This window comes from Lagopus leucura, unplaced genomic scaffold (assembly GCF_019238085.1).
Source record: "Lagopus leucura isolate 7727_CA_CO unplaced genomic scaffold, USGS_WTPT01 Super-Scaffold_100002, whole genome shotgun sequence".
In the NCBI taxonomy this organism is placed as follows: domain Eukaryota; kingdom Metazoa; phylum Chordata; class Aves; order Galliformes; family Phasianidae; genus Lagopus; species Lagopus leucura.
The window spans coordinates 32,076,923-32,096,832 of NW_024962263.1; the positions used below are offsets into that span (position 1 = coordinate 32,076,923).

The window sequence follows — 19,910 nt, forward strand, 5'->3', positions numbered from 1 at the left end:
TGTTGACCATATATAACACCCATGATACTCATGAATTTAATGGTGATTGTCTTCCATTTCCCTTGAAAGATTGTTCTTTGCTCAAAAAGATCAGAGTTCCCTTTGAGTCCCATGCCTTTATCTTTCAAATGATTGTAGATGTTTGTCATATTCCCTTTAGACATTTCTGAGATCCAGAGTTATTTAGTTATTTTAATCTTTCCTGCTGAATTTCTATGCTCAGTCCATATGGAGATGGGCTATTATTTCAGCGATCTGAAAGGAATATATACAGTGAAATAATTTTTCTTCAGTGATAAGAATTATAATTTGCTGCTGGCAACTTTATATTTACACATCTCTCTTCCTGTACATTAACATGCAATTGAGATGATCCATGTGCTTTTGTACGACTAAGTTACTTTGTAATTTCTTTTTCAGTGTCACACAAACTATATTCCTGTTTGTGGATCAAATGGAGACACTTACCAAAATGAATGCTTCCTCAGGAGAGCTGCTTGCAAACATCAGAGAGAGATAACAGTGGTATCAAGGGGACCTTGTTACTCTGGTATGTAAAACATTCTTTGTCACCAATGAATGATGGTTTATGGTCAGCTCTTGTTTTTCCCATAAATCTAGAGATTTTCATTTTCATGCTTTTTTGTTGAGTGAAATTACATGCAAACCACAAGTCCTCTTTAACAATGAAATATAGAGTAGAAAGCTGATTTACTTTCTAGTATCCTAACAGGTTAATAAATGAACATTGAAACTAGAAGTACTTTATCTAGAAAATACTGTGTGAGTGCTTCCGATGTATGTATCGGAGAACCTTGATATTCAAGAGGCTCACAGTGAAATTGAACAGATTCTAGATTATTCATGTCTTTAGGATGTACAATTTTTGGATGTACAGGATTAGTGTGACATCCAAAGCCGGATTCTGATCATCCCAGCTACCACTGTACTTGCAAACAAACCATCATCTTTACTAGTTGCACATTGGTCATGACATTGAAGATATGCATAACTCTTACAAAATCATTGTACCTCACATTGAGGTGAGGTCAAACAGATGGCTGACTGTCCAGAATTAAACTATATGGCTTAGCAACATCAACAGCTGAGTACTTTCATACATATATAACACAGAAACAAACAAAAGCTTGTGGGACATCTCTCATCTTACTAGTAGTAACTAGATTACATCTACATGGTAGCACAAAGTGTGGCTTTGGATCAGGTGCATACTCCTGCCCAGCTTTGCATTGGCAATTATAGATACCAATGACAATTTAAAGGCAGCAGCCTTGATCTTGCTGATATCTGCAACATCTGTCTGGAAACTAGGGGAGATATTTGGGCAGTTTACATAGGCCAAGTTCATTGCTACTGTTCTATTGCTGGTCTCAGAGCTGACTTGTTTAAATGCAGGGTGGCTGTGTTTTCATAGGCTGCTCTAATGCCTTCATCTGCAGCACAGCCCTATACTGAGATGCGGTTTTATTTACTAAGGTCCAAAATGATCTATAGCATCTTGTGCCTGGCTGAGCTGCAGATGAATCTTCCAGCAGACCACAGGAAACTAATGGAATGTTACCTTCTTTCTCAATCTGCCACCTGTAAATTATCTCCAGAAGACATAGAAATAGCAAAAAAAAGAGATCCATTGACATTTTGGAGCATTCAAGTATTCCACTAACAACATCTGAGAACTATGTGGATTTATTTATTTATTTATTTATTTTATATGCACTCTGCTCCACTTACTAAGAAAGACATTTTGAAATGAAAAATTTGTTCTTCTCAGCTTCAGGTTGCTGGCAGCTAATTACAACAGTGCTCTGCTAATCTGAGATTTTTTTTTAGCCTTTCTCTCCTTTTTTCTTATGTCCCACCTCAAGCCCAGGAAATGCAGTGTAATTTTTAGCACTTAGTGTAATACATCAAGATGTGCTGAGACACAATTGAGCGGAAAGTACTGAAAACATTTCTGAAACGAGGGATGCCATTTGGGTTTTGTACTGCTCTTACAGTGGCCCAGTCAGTGCAGCTCTACCAGCTCCCAGAGTGTCTGGTACACTCTGATTGATCTGAGAAAATGAGATCATAAAAGCCATCCTCTGGAACCAGCCTATTCCCTGCCGGTGATAATAGGTCATTGTGGAGTCAGTGTATGTGTACTCTTGATCTGTAGCACATTTCTCTCCCTCTCTCTCTCTCTCTCTATATATATATGTATATATATACTAGGATAAAATGCCTGAATGGAAAAATCCTTTATAGGTTCACATTATTTTTCACATAGTGCCTTGGATTTTGCTGTGAAAATCCTTCTGTTTGGGGATGTCTTTGGGAGCCAAGCAGAGACTCACTGTTTTTGTATCAGAATCTGCTTTTCAAAGCAAAGGCCTGCTTTATCCTGGAGGGATGCACACAAGACAACAGCAAGGAATTCCCCCAGTGGCTATGTAAGAGCTATTTCATTTTAAGTACGTGAGAGCTCTGAAGCTCATATAAGAATGAAAATCTTCCCGCTTGCTGGGGTCTGCTACCTTCTGAGAATACAGCACTGGAACACAGTACACAGAATGATTTAATCAGATGTATTTCTTGACAGGTAACACTGTGAATAATTTTTCACAGTCATGGGTGATTTAACAGCTTATTTATATATTTATTTCCTTTGTCTAGGAGCCATCAGAGTGGCAAGATCCTAAAAAAAGCACCACTGAAAAAAAGAAAGAAAATCATAGGTGCATAAGGAGTGACTAGAATGCAGGTTTTGATGTTAAAATGACATTTTAGAGAATTATAAGAGAATGTATGACTGAAGCTTTGGGGACTGCATATGGAGGTCTCAACATTTGAAAAGCCCATTTTTCTATGTAGGGATGGTTGTTTTTTTGGTTGGTTGGTTGTTTTTTTTGTTTGTTTGTTTGTTTTTTTTTTTTTTGCCAAAATATCTGGTATTACAAAGAGGTTTATATGCCTAAACACTCCTGGCAGAAGCTATGGATAATGAGGGTCCACAGCTTTTAGCCAGTACATGTAGACTCACATTGCAGAATAGAGATACTGGAAAAATGAGTGAAATGCAGCTTTAGTGCTCTCTTTGCTTAATACCTAAATATATCCTAAAGCAGCCTTAAGCTAGCTAAAAGTCAAGCAAATTAACCTGCATTCATAACGAAGGCATTGTCCAGTTGGAGACTAGGTGGAAAGTAATAGGGCTGTAATGTGAGGGACCTGACAAGGGTACTTCTTGGGTAATTTGGGGTCATTTCCCATTTTCCTCCACTTTTTTCGTGCTTTGGTGGCCTTCTCCTAGAAAAAGCTGGATGGCTGATTGTGGGATTGTGTTGTGAACTAGAACACAGCACAAGCCCAGCTTTTTCCTTATTGTTTTCCAGAGAAGCTGTGGTTCCCCATCCCTGAAGGTGCTCAAGGCCAGGTTGGATGGGGCCATGGGCAGCTGAGCTGGTGATTCTATGATTATTTATTTCTCTCTGATCAGTTTCCCATCTGCAGTTCAGGCTACAGACAAATGCAGGGATGGGAGCACCGAGCATGGGGAGGTGGCAAGCTGCTGTCTCAGAGCATCAACCACCTAGCTGCTGTCACGGCCTTCAGCAGTTGATAGGGGATGGTGTTACACTGACGTTGATTATGCTACCTGAGGATCCTCTATAAGATGTTATCCCAAACTGGCCTGCTAGAATGGGGTTAAGAAGCCAGGGAAAGAGGCAGTCAGGTTGCCTGTCTCCTTCTGTCAGTGAATTTATTTATTGGTTTAAAATAAATTAATTTAGTGAATACAAAATACTCCTGTATGATTTATTCCCAAGAATGTGTGTTCCTGTTAGTCCATACACAAAGCCAGCATTTTGACTGCTGTCAATTTTACATCATATGCACATGAAAATGAAACCACACAACGCAGTCCTTGACATTTACAGGGTATGCATACAGCATACTGTATGGTTTGGAAGGCACAGTCAATTGCTTTCTGTGTTGAGATTTCTAAAGTTAAAAACTAAGTTATTTGCAGATATTATGGCTCTCTTAGATTTAAGGAGTGATACTCTTAGAAGTGGCTTAAACTTCTCATTCTTCAGTCTGAAGTAATCAAACTCTTACCCTGAATTTTATTCATTTATTTATTGGTGAGAGACTTAATATGAAGCATAATTAGATGTACACATTGTCCTGAAAAGAAATATAATGAGTTCAGTTTAATCCTTTTGAGGGAGATGTGGAAGAAGTTCAAGGCTGCTCACTTCTAGAATCAGAAAATGGGAAAATAACTGCTGATGCTTTTACAACAAAGCTGTAACAAACCTGAAAACCTGCTATAAAAACATGCGTGCATTTTCCCACCTGACTGAGACAGTCCTAGCTTCAGTGCCATGCAGGAGCTTTCCTGTCCAGCCTTCAAGGAGAGCTGGTGACAGCACAGCATCACTGTCTGTCATTGGAAAGGAAATGGTTTGGAAGCAAAGAACAAAGCTTACACAAACCATGTCAACACATTCCAGAATTTAATATTCTGAACTTCTTTTGCATGCCATAATTTATCAGGAATGGCCACCAGAATCAAATGATAGCAAATGCTTTTTCCCAGAAGACATCAAGATAAACCAGTATTGCCTATGTGCAGCCTGGCAAGGCACAGATTAACAGCTTCTCTCCAGCTGTGGGGGGAGGGAGGAGGAGAGGGCCTTGCAGCTGCTGACAATTAGACTTGTCAGCATTCCTTCCCAAAAGCTGCTGCTGATTTCAAAACCAGGGGTAATTGCTAGCAGAACCCCTGCTTCTGGGGATAGGAGCCCTGTGGGAGCAGATCTGAGCTGGTAGGTGTGTGCGGTGAATTGATACCCAGCACAGCAAATGTCCCTGTGTGTTTGGCCAGCAGCAGGAACCTGGGGGTGGCACTGCATTGGGTTTCACTCTAGTTGGCAGCTTTAAGCAGGCTATGATGGTTTCAGAAGTCTTTTGAAATGCTGGCCTTTGGATCACAGCCTGGGGACTTAACTGATCAGTTATAGTAAGTTCTTGATTTCACCTGCTCCTTCACCCAGACGTACTCCTGTGTAACCAGGGTTAACTGCACAATGTTTGCCCTGTCCCTCCTGAGCTGTTTATCACTCAGGTCTGTATTGGCCTGGAAAGCCAGACTGCATGCTGTCAGCTAACAGGGGACTGTGGTAGAAAGAGCAGTCGCCCTTTCTCTCTTCCAGTTTGGCTTAATAGGATGAGTAATTGACAACAACTGAATAAAATAGTTGACATCATCTGGGATTTGTGGAATGAAATTCTGGGAATGCTGGTGTCAAAAGACCAAGATCTGTTTATTGCAAGGAAGTGGCACATGCTGTTTTTGTACTAAAAAAAAAACCAACACATGCCACCCAACACCCAGCTATATCCCAAAAGCTTTAGGAGAAAATCCAGACTTGGGTATAAAGGGTATAATAACTCCTGAGTGCCAAAGTTCAGATGCTGGAAATCTCTTCTCAACAGTCAGCTAATCCTTGCAGTACCCAAATTCCACAAATACATCAGATTTTTGTTTTTTTTCCCCTGGAGAATGGCAGATGATTTTACTTCTGATGCGTCAAAAGGTATTTAGTTCTGCCCATGACACAATAGCCACTGACGTTTCTTATACAGATGTTAAAAAAGTGCCACTGTTTGGCAATTCTTTGCATACTCCTATGAAAGCAGGATTTGGTGAGTTTGCTCCGAAGGCACTGCTGGGCCGTGGGGTTCAGTAGAAGGGTCTGCTTGTTCTAAAGCTGTCAGCAGATCATTGGTGCTTCTGTTTGGAGTGTGTGCCAAAAACAAGGAAGAAGCTGGTTCAATTTTCATGGTAGTTGGAGTTAAAAGCTGGTCCCACTGGGAGTCTCTCTCTAATTACTGAGCTGAAGATGGTGGGATGGTGCTTCTGTCCAGCTTTCTTGCTTGAGTGTTCTTCCTGCCAGTTCCTGCAGCATGGAGACTTTCTTTGGAAATTCTGCATTGGTTGAGGGCCTGAAAAGAGCAAGGCTGCCTGAGTAAGCTTGTAGAAAATGCTGCTTTTAAAGCCAGCAGCTGTCTGGGAGAACCTAGCCAAGGCTCTGGAATACACAGGAACACCAGTTTGATATAGCACGCTGGACACGGGCATGCTAACATAGCACCCAGAACAGGGAGAAGCATTCAAAAATGATGCCAAACATTATACAGAATACCACTTTTTTATTTTAATGAACCTTGAGATCTGTAAGGCCAGCAAGTAAAGAATATATCCATTCCTTTCCTAGGATGCTCTTCACAGAGTTGCTTGCAGACTTCCCACAGGTCAGCCCAAAGCTGCTGAGCATCACCTCTGTCATTTACATGGCTCTCGTAGCTCCTTGCCTTGGGCTGGATGTGTGCTGGGGGGTGAGGGCCAACAACTTAAGCGTGGAGCAACCCAGGTTCCTCTGAGGCATTTTAGCCTTTGGATTTTATAAGAATTGCACACTGAGCTTTCTCATATTTGTAGGTCAGCATCCCCTCCCCTGAAACAGCTCAGGACACAATTTCACCACTTCAAAGAAGCATACACACACACATTATATAAGTAAATTACACTCCTTCAAGTTTCTTAATGAAGCAACAACACATCATAAAGCATTCTTTCCAGCAATTCAACACTTACATTTTATACAGGATTGTCTGCTTTGTCAGTAAATTGGGTCACTACGGGTGGAACAGGAGTTCTTCTGTTTTTGCATTTATTTCTGTAAGTTACTAAGCACAGTTTGTTAGGCACAGAATAGTGGTAGAGGAGGAAAGAAAGGAGAATTTAGTCTAGGGAAAAGAAAAGTCTCTCTTGCTGACATTCTGTGTGACAGGAGATTATTTTTAATGTGCAAAGTGACCCAGTAACGTGGAATTTCTCACTTTCCTCCACGCATTAGAGGGAATTATTCTTAGAAAGATAGCTGCTTAAAGAAGAGGTGGGGGGGAGGAACTGAACAAATGGAGGTTTGGCTCTTCCTCTGATGTGAGCAATGAGCTCGTAGGTGGGAGTACAAACCCCCCTCCTCTCCCTGTTCTCCTTGTTCTTTTGGATTTGTGGGAGTAGATTCAGCTACCTCCTCTGCCATCAGACAGGGCATGAAAGGAGGGGTGTGGGATGAGCGCTGCGTGTGCTCTGCAGCTCTCCTCATCTTCCAGAAGGCTAAGTTAACCAGGGAGAGGAGCAATTTGCTGGCAGTGATTGCCATCCTAGCCTCTCCTCTCACCTCCCTTAAGCAAAGAAAGACCAAGGGAAATCTGTGACTCCAAAGGGCTTGTCTTCACAGCAGCACAAGCTGAGGACAGTAGGATGCACATCCCTGTGCCCTCACCACAGTGCTCTGAAGGAGTGAGTTGGCCAGGGGTGGTGATGAGGTACTCAAACTGTTAATGCAGAGGGGATGCAGCTAAGCAAAGTCACTCATCTGATGCTAATCCAATCAGCCTAATGCCAATTAAATAATTATGCTGTTAGAGCATCCTTACACAAAGTGATTAGCTCACTTGAAAAGAGCTATTTTATAGATAGATGACCTAAACCAACTTTACCTACAGGATCGGTTGCTTCTGCAGCCAAGTGGTTTATGCATTACTCCTTCATGTGCCATTTCCAGGGCTAGAGGGCTGAAGGTAAACCTACTTTCCTTTGTAAACAGATTTTAAAAAGAATCAGGCTCCATGCTCTTCATCTGTTTTAGGTTTAACAACTCTGAAGCTATCACAGTTGAAAAAAGGCTAAGAAAATTGTTCAATATCAAGCATTGCTGCTCTTTGAATAAAAACTGTCCTGACACAATAGGCCATGACAAACCCTACAAGAGGATGCCAGCCTTTATGTAAGACGTTTGTTTTTACAGCTGGCTCATGAAATGTAACACCTGCACAATGTTTTACAGTGACAAGTTGCTAACAAACAGCTGCTCCTGGAGCAATATTTTCATTTGCTTTTTTTTTTTTTTTTTTTTTCTTTTTCCTCTCCCCTTCTGCTTCCTTTTCAGATAACGGCTCTGGGTCAGGAGAAGGAGGTGAGTACCAAACCCCAGTTACATGTGCTCTTTTTTAGTGTATGTGAATCTGTGTCTGCATTATGTGAGGTGCTGCTGTGCTTCAGGAATTAAGGAAAAGGTATAACAACTAAAAAACAAGTTTGTATGCTGTGTTCTGAGCCTCTCAGAACAGTATTTCTGCAGAAATATTTTGTAGTGTGCATTTGACTAATGTTGGTCTTTCAGATATGACCTACATCATTTTTCATTTGTTTCATGCATGCTGAAACAGTATTGCCAGCAATGTAGTGTGCTATTTAGATCTCTACTAAACCACTGTATTTCACCTTTATTTCACTCTTGAAAATGTCTATTCACAATAAATTTGTTTTCTTGCATTCATTTCCTTGGTGCCTGCAATGTCAATTTCTCACTTTATCCTTGGCAAACACATTGCCTGAGATATATAAAGATTACAGTATGATATGTTTTTAACGAATATTTTAAATGTTCCTGTTCAAAGCTGTGTATTCAAAGAAGGCAAGTAGCACAGCAGGTACTAATGGAAGCATCCCTGTCTTTGAGTACATCTTAACCTTCTTCCAATGATTAAAAAAAACCCATGATTTTACTTAATTCTATCTCTGATGCTAGTAGCAAGAATACATGTAGAATGAAAAATGTAAGATATAGGTACAGACACAGGAAAGCCATTTTGCTTTTGAGTTTTGTTTGTGTGAAGCCCTGCAGTGCATACTGATTGAGTGTATACAAGTCACTGTGTTTGACACCTTGATTTAAGTACACATTACTCAAATACAATATTCCCTCAAACCTCTCAGGAGCCTTAGGTTTTTGTACCTATTTCCTAATGGCCTGTATGACCAGCAAGGGGTTTCATGATGCCTACTTTCACCACATCAGTTCAACGCAGCCTAGCACAGGCAGATGGGCAGCATGTGGGACCAAACCCAAGCCCAGTTGCTTCTATGAGAGATGTAGCAACTGGTGTTCACTACGGCTGTCTGAAGAGTTATTTCACCAGCTCATATGAGGTCCTGTCTCCAAGGATGGGACGTTGAGTTGCCTTCACCTTTCTAACACAATTTAAAGTATTAGGACCAATTTCCTGCTCAAGCACTGCCTCTTGTTATCTGCACTAGTGACTCTTCTCATGCTTTTAAGAGCTTGCTACCCACTCCATCCCTAGCTCTGTCTGCTTCCCACTTTTCTACCCAGCTTGTTACTCCCTGCAGCTACTCCTGCAAGCTGAGAGTTGCTTGTGTCAGTGCTACAGTGCACTTCTTAGGGGAGACAGATGACAGTAATTTAGCCCACGTCTGACTTTTGTTTTTGCTACAGTTTTTAGAAATGCTTGAATGCTGTTGGGATTTCTTGTAGTATTTCCCCAGTCGGATACAAAGATCTCTGTTAAAGACTTTTGTAAATTTTACTGTGTTGGTCTGGAATAAATGACTGACAGATGCAGGGATTCTCTGGTAATTTTATGAACAGTTTGAAGAGAAGTAGGCCAGAACATGCTGTCTTCTGTTGGCTAAACTGCTCAGTGATTAGATGAAAGATACAAGTTCAAATACATTTGTTGCTTGGTTTGGGGCAAGAGACTGAACCCACAGTCTCTTGGTAAGAGAGTCCCAAACTGCGCCTCCATTGGCCTCTGCTGTTGTAGCTGCTCTCAGTTAAAATATTCATTGAGCCTGGGACAAAGGGACTGGGAAGAAGGAGACAGCCTGGAGGTTGGAAGGATACATTCTTCAGAGAGGCTTTGTTAGTCGAGACTTGAATTTTAATTATTTATGCAAAGTAGAATGGCATCAGCTGAAGAGAATGGTGGACTCTTCAGGCTGCTTTGCAGCAGTGGGAAATGTCTTGTCTTGGGAGTGGATATGTGTGCCTGCTCACATCAGGCAGAATGGAACAAATTCAGTCTGAATCCCTTCACCCCATGTGAGTAACTACACTGCCTGGTTGATCTATGAAAAAGGGGCAGTATACTCTCTATCACTGCCTCCTCCAGCAGTTTTGTGACATTAGCCTTTCACTTACTTGGCTCTTTTATATGCGTCAGCTGAAGCGTCCTCACTTTTGTCTGCTATGAAAAACATCGGATATCGTTCTTAATTTTAGGCAGAAAAATATTTTAAATCACAAAAAATTGTAATTCCCATCTGTCGTGGTTTCTGGATTTTTTGTTGTTGTTGGGTTTTTTTTGTTTGTTTTGGTTTGGTTTGGGTTTTGTTTTTTGTGGTTTTTTTTTTTGTTTTGTTTTGGTTTTTTTTGTTTTTTGTTTTTTCTCCTTTCCTTTGCTTTAGACACATGTAGTGTCATGTATTTAGACACATGTAGTGTCTAAAGTGTAGTGTGCCCATGATAGTGGGAAGAGTTTCAGGGAGCTGCTAAGATGTATAGAGATAGGGTCAGGAAAGCCAAAGCCCAGCTTGATCTGAACTTGGCTAGGGATGCCAAGAAGAACAAGAAGGGCTTCTACAGGTATCTCAACCAGAAAAGAAAAATCCTGGAGGGTGTACCCTAGGCAGGATGGTAGCAACAGTCAAGGAGAAGGCTTGAAGTACTTCACAACTTTTTTACCTTGGTCTTTCCTGATAAATGGTCACCACACAGCCCTCAAATGTTTGGCTTGGTAGAAGGGGTTCTTGGAAGCAACATCCTTCTCACTGTAAGCAAAGATCAGGTTCATGACCACCTGAGGAACTTGAACATCCTCAAGTCTATGGATCCTGATGAGATGCATGCCAGAGTCCTAAGATGTGGTTGTCAAGCCACTCTCCAAGATATTTGAAAAGTTGTGGCAATCAGGTGAAGTCTCTGGTGACTGGAAAAAAGGTAACATGATACCAGTTTTTTAAAAGGGTAAAAAGGATGATCCCAGGAACTACCAACCTGTCTGTCTCACCTCTGTGCCAGGGAAGATCATAGAGCAGATCCTCCTGGAAGCTGCGTTAAGGCACATGGAAGGCAGAGAGGTGATATGGGAGAACCAGCATGGCTTCATCAAGGGCAAATCCTGTTTAACCAACCTAGTGGTCTTCTATGCATCACTGTGCAGTGGTCACTGCATCAATGGACAAGGGAAGAGCCACTGACATCATCTATCTCGACTTCAGTAAGGCCTTTGACACAGTATCCCGTAACATCCTTCTCTCCAAATTGGAAAGATATGGATTTGATGGGTGGACTGCTGGATGGACGAAGAACTGGCTGCAGGATCAAGTCCAGAGAGTGGTGATCAGTGGCTCAGTGTCTGGATGGAGATCAGTGACAAGTGATGTCCCTCAGGGATTGGTTCTGGGGCTGATACTTTCTAATATCTTTATCAATGGCATCAACAGTGGGGTCGAGTGCACTCTCAGCAAGTTTGCTTATGAAAACACCCCACCAAGCTGTGGAGTGCAGTCAACACACCAGAAGGGATGTCGTGCAGAGGTACCTAGACAGGCTTAAGCAATGGTCCCGGGTGATCCTCATGACTTTCAACAAATCCAGGTGCAAGGTCTTGCATCTGGGTCAAGGCAACCCTCACTACCATTAGAAGCTAGAGAATGAAATAATTGAGCACAGCCCTGCCAAAAAGAGCTGGAGGTACTGGTGGATGTGAAGCTAAACATGAGCCAGTAATGTGCCCCTGCAGCCCAGAAAGCCAACTGTATTCTGGTCTACGTCAAAAATGCATGGCAAGCAGGGCAAGGGAGGTGAACCTGCCCCTCTACTCTGCTCTGGTGAGACATCACTTGGAGTACTTCATACAGAAGTGGAATTCTCAGTGCAGGAGAGGCATGGACCTGTTGGAGCGCATCCAGAGAAGGGCCATAAAAGTCATCCATGGAATGGAACGCCTCTCCTATGAGGACAGGCTGAGAGAGCTGGGGCTGTTCAGCCTGGGGAAGAGAAGGCTGTGAGTTGACTTGAGAGCAGCCTTTAAGTATCTAAAGGGGAGCTACAAGAAAGAATGAGGCAGACTTTAGCAGGGTCTGTTGTGACAAAACAGGGAGAGATGGTTTCAAGCTCAAAGAGTGTAGATTTAGGTTGCATATAAGGAAAAAATCTTTTACAGTGAGAGTGAAAAGGCATTGGAACTTTTTGCCTAGTGATGTGATTGGTGCCATGTCCCTGGAGACTTTCAAGGCAAGGCTGGATAAGGCCCTGGGCAACCTGATGTAGATGTGGTGTCCCTGTTCACTGCAGGGGAGTTGGACTAGATGGCCTTCAGAGATCCCTTCCAAGTCTAAGAATTCTATCATTCTCTTTATGATGCAATGAAACATTGCTGCTGTAGTCTCCCCTTTGTCACTGAGTTGGGCATACTTCTCTACCTTGTCTTTGGTGCATTGAGATATTTTCTGTGTCTGGGAGTAATCCTTCAAAGAATGGAGCCCACTGTTGTTTTGATTACCAAACTCTGGCCAAAAAAAGTCAAGAATGTTGTACTCAGATTGTTTTCATATCTGGAAGTGTTTTTATTCCGTTATCCAAGTAACTGTAAAAATGTTACAAGGAGGTATTAAAAACATCAAAGAAGTATTACAAGCTAAGGAAATTTAGAATTAAAACAAACCTTAGAAAGGCTGCTGAACCAGATGATGTTGAAAGAGCACTGTTTGGGAACCAACAAGAGTCCAGCTACAGGACTGACAGAAGCACAGCACAATTCCTTCCTGGCATAGTCCTCTCCATTTTCTTCCAAAGGAAACCAGGGCTTGCTGAGATACAATAATCACCTCGTTCTTACAGTTTCATAGCAGACTCTTGGCTAAGGGTGCACAAGTTCAGGTATGTATGTGCCCCGTTGGGGGCAGATGTTGCTTGTGAGAAGCACTGTAAGCACTGTAAAATGCAAGGATAAGAGAACGGGATTCTGTGAGTGAACGTAATTGTTTAGAAATTTCTGTTTTCTTCTTAGGATTTACATTTCCAGATGCTAATCACAGAATCAGTATTTGCTGTGTTTCTTAAACACACAATTAGTGGGATTGTGCGTGCACCATCGATGCTGGCACGCACCAAATGGATGAGTGCAGCTGCTTGTACGTGTTCAGGAAGCACTGCCACTAATGTGCAGGAGATGTACCATTTGCTGGTAGATTTTTAAATCTGAAAGAAAGTACTGGTAAAGGATCTATTGCTATAGATCTGCTGGTGACAGTCTGCACTGCTTAAATTAGCTGTGTGCCTCCCATGCAGCTGAGATTTGTGCTAGTGGTTCACATTGTTCTGTTTCATTTTCCAGATGCATTACAAGCTCATTAATGATTCTGAAACTTCTTGCAGAATTTCTCTCTTGCTCCAAAGCTGAGTGATATTGAATGCATTCATTTTAATGTCGAAAAAGTGCATTTGAAACTGATTTTTAAAAAAAAAAAAAGGAAAAAGGAAAAAACCCCTCTTTCTCAAAGATTACTTCAGACAAAGTCTTGCCTTAGAAGTTGTCATGTGTCACAAAAATGCTTAGAATTGTGAAACTACTGATTCACATTCTCTCCCAAATCATATTTACTGTTACAAAGACAGGAGATTTCAGCAAAAGAATTAGGAGCGGGAGAATTTCTTAAGTACAATTGAAGGAAGGTGAAAGACTGTCACTTCTAAGGGTGACACAATTGTCTAGTTGCCCTCTGACTTTTTCAGTAATTGTGATTTCCATTTCCTATGTTCTGATGGCACAGTATTCATAAAGATCTGCAATTAAAATCACTCGTTTTGCTCAGTCTGAACCTTCAATTAGAATAATAAAAATTATGGTTATGAAACCAAGCTGTTGATTACTTGTAGCAGTGAGTATCCTGATGCCACTTCTAAGAAGAGTATGGATTGTTAATTCAGAAATTAGAGAAATTTCAAAAATCTCATTGTACTGCCATTCTGTTTCACCCCTGTAGAAATCAGTATCAGAGACTGGGATTCAGCCCTAAAAATGTTGCTTAATTAATGATGACTGTGGAATCCCAAGACATGAGTTATAGTCTTGTATTCTGCAATGTCCATGCCCTGAAGAATACACAGTCATAAAAATGACTCCTGATCCACTTCCTTTAATGTGTAATTTGTTGCTGTTTGAGGCAGAGCTGGTGAAAGAGAAGTCACAGTCTCAGATTCGTGTTCATCTCTGCCAGTAGTAAATTGTTACACGTTTTGATCTGTTGAATGTAGTTTCAAAACTGATAGATCAGGACACAAAAACTGATGTACACAAACTGTCATGAATGCATAAAGGAGATAGATTACTTCCTCACATGCCACATTTTCTTTTTTGCAACATGAATTTTCCTTTTAAAAATTTTATTATTGTTGGAACCTGCCATGTTCTCCCAATAAAAAGAACTGTCTTGACCCAGTAAGGCAGCCTACAGAAGATTAACTTGGATAGGTTTTATAGAATCACACAATGGCTTTGGTTGGAAGAGACTTTAGAGACCATTTGGCTCCAACCTCCTGCTGTGGGCAGGGCTGCCCCCCACCAGCTCGGTCTGCCCAGGGCCCCATCTAACCTGGCGTTGAACATCTTCAGGGATGGGGCATCCACAACCTCTTTTATCAGCCTGTTCCAGAACTTCAGGGAAAAACTCCCCTGGCATCTAATCTAAGCATTCCTTTAGTTTGAAACCATTTCCCCTTGTCGTGTCTCTATCTACCCATCAAAAAGTTCATTTCCCTCTTGTTTATGATCTCCCTTTAAATGCAAAAGAGCACAATAAACCCCATGCAGCCTTCTCTTCTCCAGACTGAACAAGCCCAATTCCTTCAACCTTCATAGGAGAGGTGCTCCAGCTCTCTGATCATCCTCCTCTGGACCCACTTCAACAGCTCTGAATCCTTCCTGTGCTGGGGATACCAGACCTGGATGCAGTACTCCAGATGGGGCCTCATGAAGGCAGAGTAGAAGGGGACAGTCACCTCCCTTGCCCTTTTGGCCACCACTTTTCTGATGCAGCCCAGAATATGTGAATGTCATTAAGGGTGGGCTTTTCCAGTGTTTCCTTCGAAGTATTTTTCATGTCAGTATATATATTTTTTTTCCTTAGTTGTATAGCTTCATACAGCCAAGAAGATCCATAGAGGAGCAGTCATCTTAGTGATCCTCATGCCTGCTCATTATGCATAGAGCTGGCAGCCAGGACTCTTAGCCAGGCAGAATCCCTGTCATTTAGCTGAAGGGACTTCAGTGATCAGAAGTCATCAGACTTGTTTTAATTCATTTTTCTGCCAATATTCTTAAAAGATCTCACTGAGGCACTGCCCAAGTAATAGTGAGACAATTGTAAATTTTACCAGCAACTCTGACTTACCTTTACACATTATCTTCTTAGACATGTCCCACTGATTCTGAAAGGAACGCTTTCTGAAGTCAAAGCTGGTTCCTTTTTTTTTCCCTTTTTTTTTTTTTTTTTGGACAAAGATAATCTGCTTTCATCTGGCAGTAGTCCTTATTTGAAAGGCTTTTCTTTGGTAGTACTTTCCATCTGGCACGCGGACATATTACAATAACTTTTGAAAGAGAACCTTATTTCTTCTGAGTCCCCAGATCCTGTCTTCTGCTAAAGATGAACTTCTGAGCTGTTCCTTCTGTCTCCTGCAAGTAAAAGCTCCTTTCCTCCTTGCTCCATTTCTCCCTTAGTTTCTTGATTTAATAAAGCCAGCAAATGGTGGTTGTGATTTTCACTTTGTGGTCTAGTTAGGCCTTTACAAGGATGCACTGAAAACTGTTAGCATGTGTCATGAATGGCACCACACATTTAACAAATGTCAGTGGCTTTTCAAGCCAGCTTCTTAGAGACACATCAGTGTCCTTTGAAGAGACGGGTCCTGTTGATTAGTAAGAAACTGCTATGCCCATGACATTAATTTTTTATTCTTGTTGTTCAGAGAATATCTGTAACTAAGCAGAATGCACTTTTGATATATAAAAAAAGATGTAGTAGTGGCTAGACAGATGGCACCCAATCATTTCAGGCTTTTATGCTAAGGAAATAACATGCTTGCAATACATATAGCTAAGTTAATTATTATTAAAATAATTTGTTTTGAATTTCTAATCCCTCTGAAACCTAATAGGGAAAGTATCTTGTGATGAACGTCTAGCAGATTGCATTTAGTAATTAATAAATTGATATACAGTATGTGCTTTTTAGCAGGCTGCCATCTGTTCCTTCTCCTCACTGGGGACAACACTTATCCAATAATTGTCACACAGTCAGGGTGGTATAAACAGACACCATTTAGAACCTCAAATAATTTTTTCTTAAATTTCTGATAATAGTACTGATGTATTTTAATGTATTTTAATATGACTGCAGGAGCTTGATGGTGATTAACACCCTGGATAGGAGGTAACATCATGTCTTTTAGGCATATTTCTATAATGGGGAGTGATTTAGAGAGATGTAAGTGCTGATTCCATCACATGGTTTGTCACTGAGTATCAGTGTTACTTCCAACAGCTCTATTTATTTCTGAGGCCCTACTATACTCAGTAGGTAAAATTAACACTGAACTAAAACTTGCAAGAATTACTATAATTTCACCAAAGGTTCAGCAACACAGAGACAAAGAGCTTGCATGTTCTGGTGTTGTGTCGATGAGAATTTGCCCTTAGTAGGGATTTTAAAGGGCCTACTGTTTGTTCACAGTGATGCAGGGATCTGGGGCTCAGAAAGACAGATTCTTCTTGGCTCTTTTACGGGGTAACAGATAAGAAATGAGAGCAGGTTCTTCTTATGCAACCTTCTAGGGCTCACAGAACTACATTTGGCATCTTTATGAAATTGCAGGACATCTTCTTTGACATCTAGTGATTTTCCTGTCCTTTCCATTTTCTATCATCTTCCACTCGTGCATAATTTCTCTAGTGCTTATGCCAAAGCTGTTGTGTCTTTGGAAAAAATGGAGTTTGGCCATATTTGAAGAAAGACAGTGGAGTGAACTGGTGTTTATATTCTCTACCCAGAGGGTCTTGCAGTGAGAGATGATCCAGCTCTTGCTAGTTTTCCCCACTGTTATCCATAGCATCATTATGCACAGAAGTTATCATTGCCAAATGTGTAAAATACCTGAGACACAACAAGGGCAGTGGTGGCAGGGAGTCTTGCAATGTGTGGCCTTGAGTCATTGCTTCTGCACATCCTCAAGTTCTGCACACACTGTCATTATAATAATCACTCGACAAACATTGCCATGGCTGGCCTGCAATTAAGATACCAACTTCAAACTCAACCTCTTCAAGCACCTCACAGATAAATAGTCCAGACATCATTTTATTAAATCTTCAATGCCAAAAATGGAATTTCAAAGGCTGGAGTCTTTCCTGGAGAACACTTACAGCTGCACCATGTTGTCTGTACTGCACAGCAAGGTGTAGCTTGGACTACCAAGCTAGGCTTTGCTTCTAATCCAGCTGGCAACTAATACTTTTGCATAAGCCAGCAGCTTGATCTAGATTGATCAAGAAACTGCTTGCCAGAAATTTGGGATGGCTAAAATTAGTTTTTTCACTTGCTTCAAATATAAACTTACTGACAAAAAAGCAAGTTTGCAGCCTTGTTTTAAATTATGAGTATAATCTTCATTTTAACTAGTCCATCATTATTGCTGCCCTAAGAATTAATGGAGGAGAGGTTAAGTTACTAACAGTTGAGTGAACTGCCGCCTATAGCATGTGATACTGTGGATTGTAGTTAGGAGAGGAATTTTCAGTGCTAGGCATGCCAACAGGATTAATATAACTTCAGGAGGTATTTTAAGGATACAGAATAGGATTTGCTGTGGCCCTTCTTATTTTTCCCGAATCGTTTTAATTTTAATTGTCTTCCATGAGGTTGCACATCAGTAAAAAATCTCTGTACTCCAAATACAGGTAGGAATTGATTTTCAGGGCATCTTCCCCAGACCTGGGATTTGTTGTTGCGTAGGTACATGGCTATAGAGCAGCCACAGCTCTCCATGGGCTCCTTCCATTTCACTGTGATCAGTGATAAATATATGACAGCAAAGCTCTCTTTCCTGCCCATGCCTGGGGGCAGTCCAAACTTCACCTTGACACAAATCAATACTTTTTCTTCCAGCCAGAGGTATTACAATTGTAAGAACACACAAATGAGTTGCCAAGGGAAGCAATTTACTGCTGGCCAGTTCCTCCAGAGCAATTGTCCATTTGCAGGCTCCTGAGGTGGAGCTGGCCAACTTCTGCAGGGAAATAATGACTCAAGGAGAAGTGTTAGCGGACAGTGCAGGTCAGACTACTGGGAGTCACAGATCCCATCCTTGTGCCTCATTTCTTTGAAGGACAGAGTATTAATGAGGTGCTGACCCAAAACACTAAAGGAAGCTGAAAAGAGAGGTAAAATGAGCTTTCACTCAACATGAAATTAAGATGTCAAGAGCAGAATTAATCAAGATACCAAAGAAAGTGAGGAGAAGAAATTTTGTAATCATTTATACATCAACATTAGAAGCCTGCATAATAAACAAGAAGAACTTGAATTGCTCGTTTAGAAACATATTTTGACCTAATTGGTATTACTGAAACACTGAAACCTGCTGGGAAGATTTGATTGATTGGAATATTAAAATTAATGGCTATAACCTATTTAGGAACAATCAAATATGTAGAAGAAAGGAGAAGGGAGAAGCAATCTGTCAAAAGGTGCATTGCCAATCTGGAGACACTCACTCACAACAGAGGAACTATTGCCCTCAAATATTAATGGATGAACTTATTTTAACAGCACACAAGTTGGGTACAGAATGTGTCTGCTACCTATTCAGGCTGAAAAGACAGTTATTATATATTCTGTGTTGATGGGAAAAGTTGCATTTTCTTGAAGGACTTCAATCTAAATTATACACAGTGTTTCATGCTGCTGGTTCATCATGCAGCTAATAATGAAAGAAGCTTCTAAAAATTACAGATGACCATTGCCTAATTGGAAATGTTGTATCAAGATGCATTCATCTGCACTACACTTCATCCTGACAGGTGTAAATTAACAGCACCTGAGGTGCAGGTAATTGTGATTTGCATGTATTTATTTTTTTTTATATTATTTATTTGCATGCATATGCAAACAGCATAAAGTACAGATAAGTAACTCTATGTGTAGTAGGATTTTCATGTTTTAATCAAGAAAAGAGTAGCGTGCTTTTTCTAAAACAAGGAAAAAATATTGAAGATAGAGAAAGCAATTTTAGCAGGGAGGGAGAGAAGTTCACACTGAATAGCTTGTAGAAACAATTACCTAGTAGTTGTGGATTGTTTATGAACACTGAAATGCTAATAGAGCAGCAAAAGTGCTCTGTAAGGCATTCTGGTTGTATTTCAAGTGAAGTCAGATAGTTTATATTGGAAATGATGAAATATTTTCAATCCTAGCAGAACAGCGGAAGGTTACTAAGCACAAAATGTCAAAGGCAGATATTTTGTGATCTGCAGATCTGTCTGGTTTGCACCTAAAAGCTTCAAAAATGACTGATAAAGAATTTTGTGGGCTACTCATATCTTTATATTTATTTTTTGTCATTAGTGATGATCTGGAGAGCTGTAGCCTCTCATATTGGCACCTGTCAGAAGCAAATCAATAGAATAGAAAGTGGAAGAATCAACTGAAAATAGAATTAAGGGGGGGACGTGGGGGCGCATTTTTTTTGATGACAGTCATCATCGGTTTCTGGTACATAAAATCTATCCGCTTATTTTTTCAAAAAAGAAGTTCATATAAAGTAGTGGTTTTGTAGGTGTAGGTGTACTACTACAATCAAAGGCAACATCTCACAAAAGTCTAAGTAAATAGAGGGCACAAAATCCAGGCAGTGCACATCTAGGTTAGGAAATTATTAAATGTTAAAGAATCCTTATAAAATTATTGT

General features: G+C 40.7%; 1 protein-coding gene across 1 annotated transcript in view; it reads left to right on the plus strand.

Annotated features, from left to right (window-relative positions):
• Window positions 1–19,910, plus strand: part of TMEFF1 (transmembrane protein with EGF like and two follistatin like domains 1) — a 116,550-nt gene that overhangs the window by 71,803 nt on the left and 24,837 nt on the right. Inside the window, exons 3-4 of the mRNA XM_042868904.1 lie at window positions 421–550; window positions 8,028–8,054. Of these exons, the coding sequence (XP_042724838.1) occupies window positions 421–550; window positions 8,028–8,054 (157 nt within the window). The remainder of the gene's footprint in view (window positions 1–420; window positions 551–8,027; window positions 8,055–19,910) is intronic.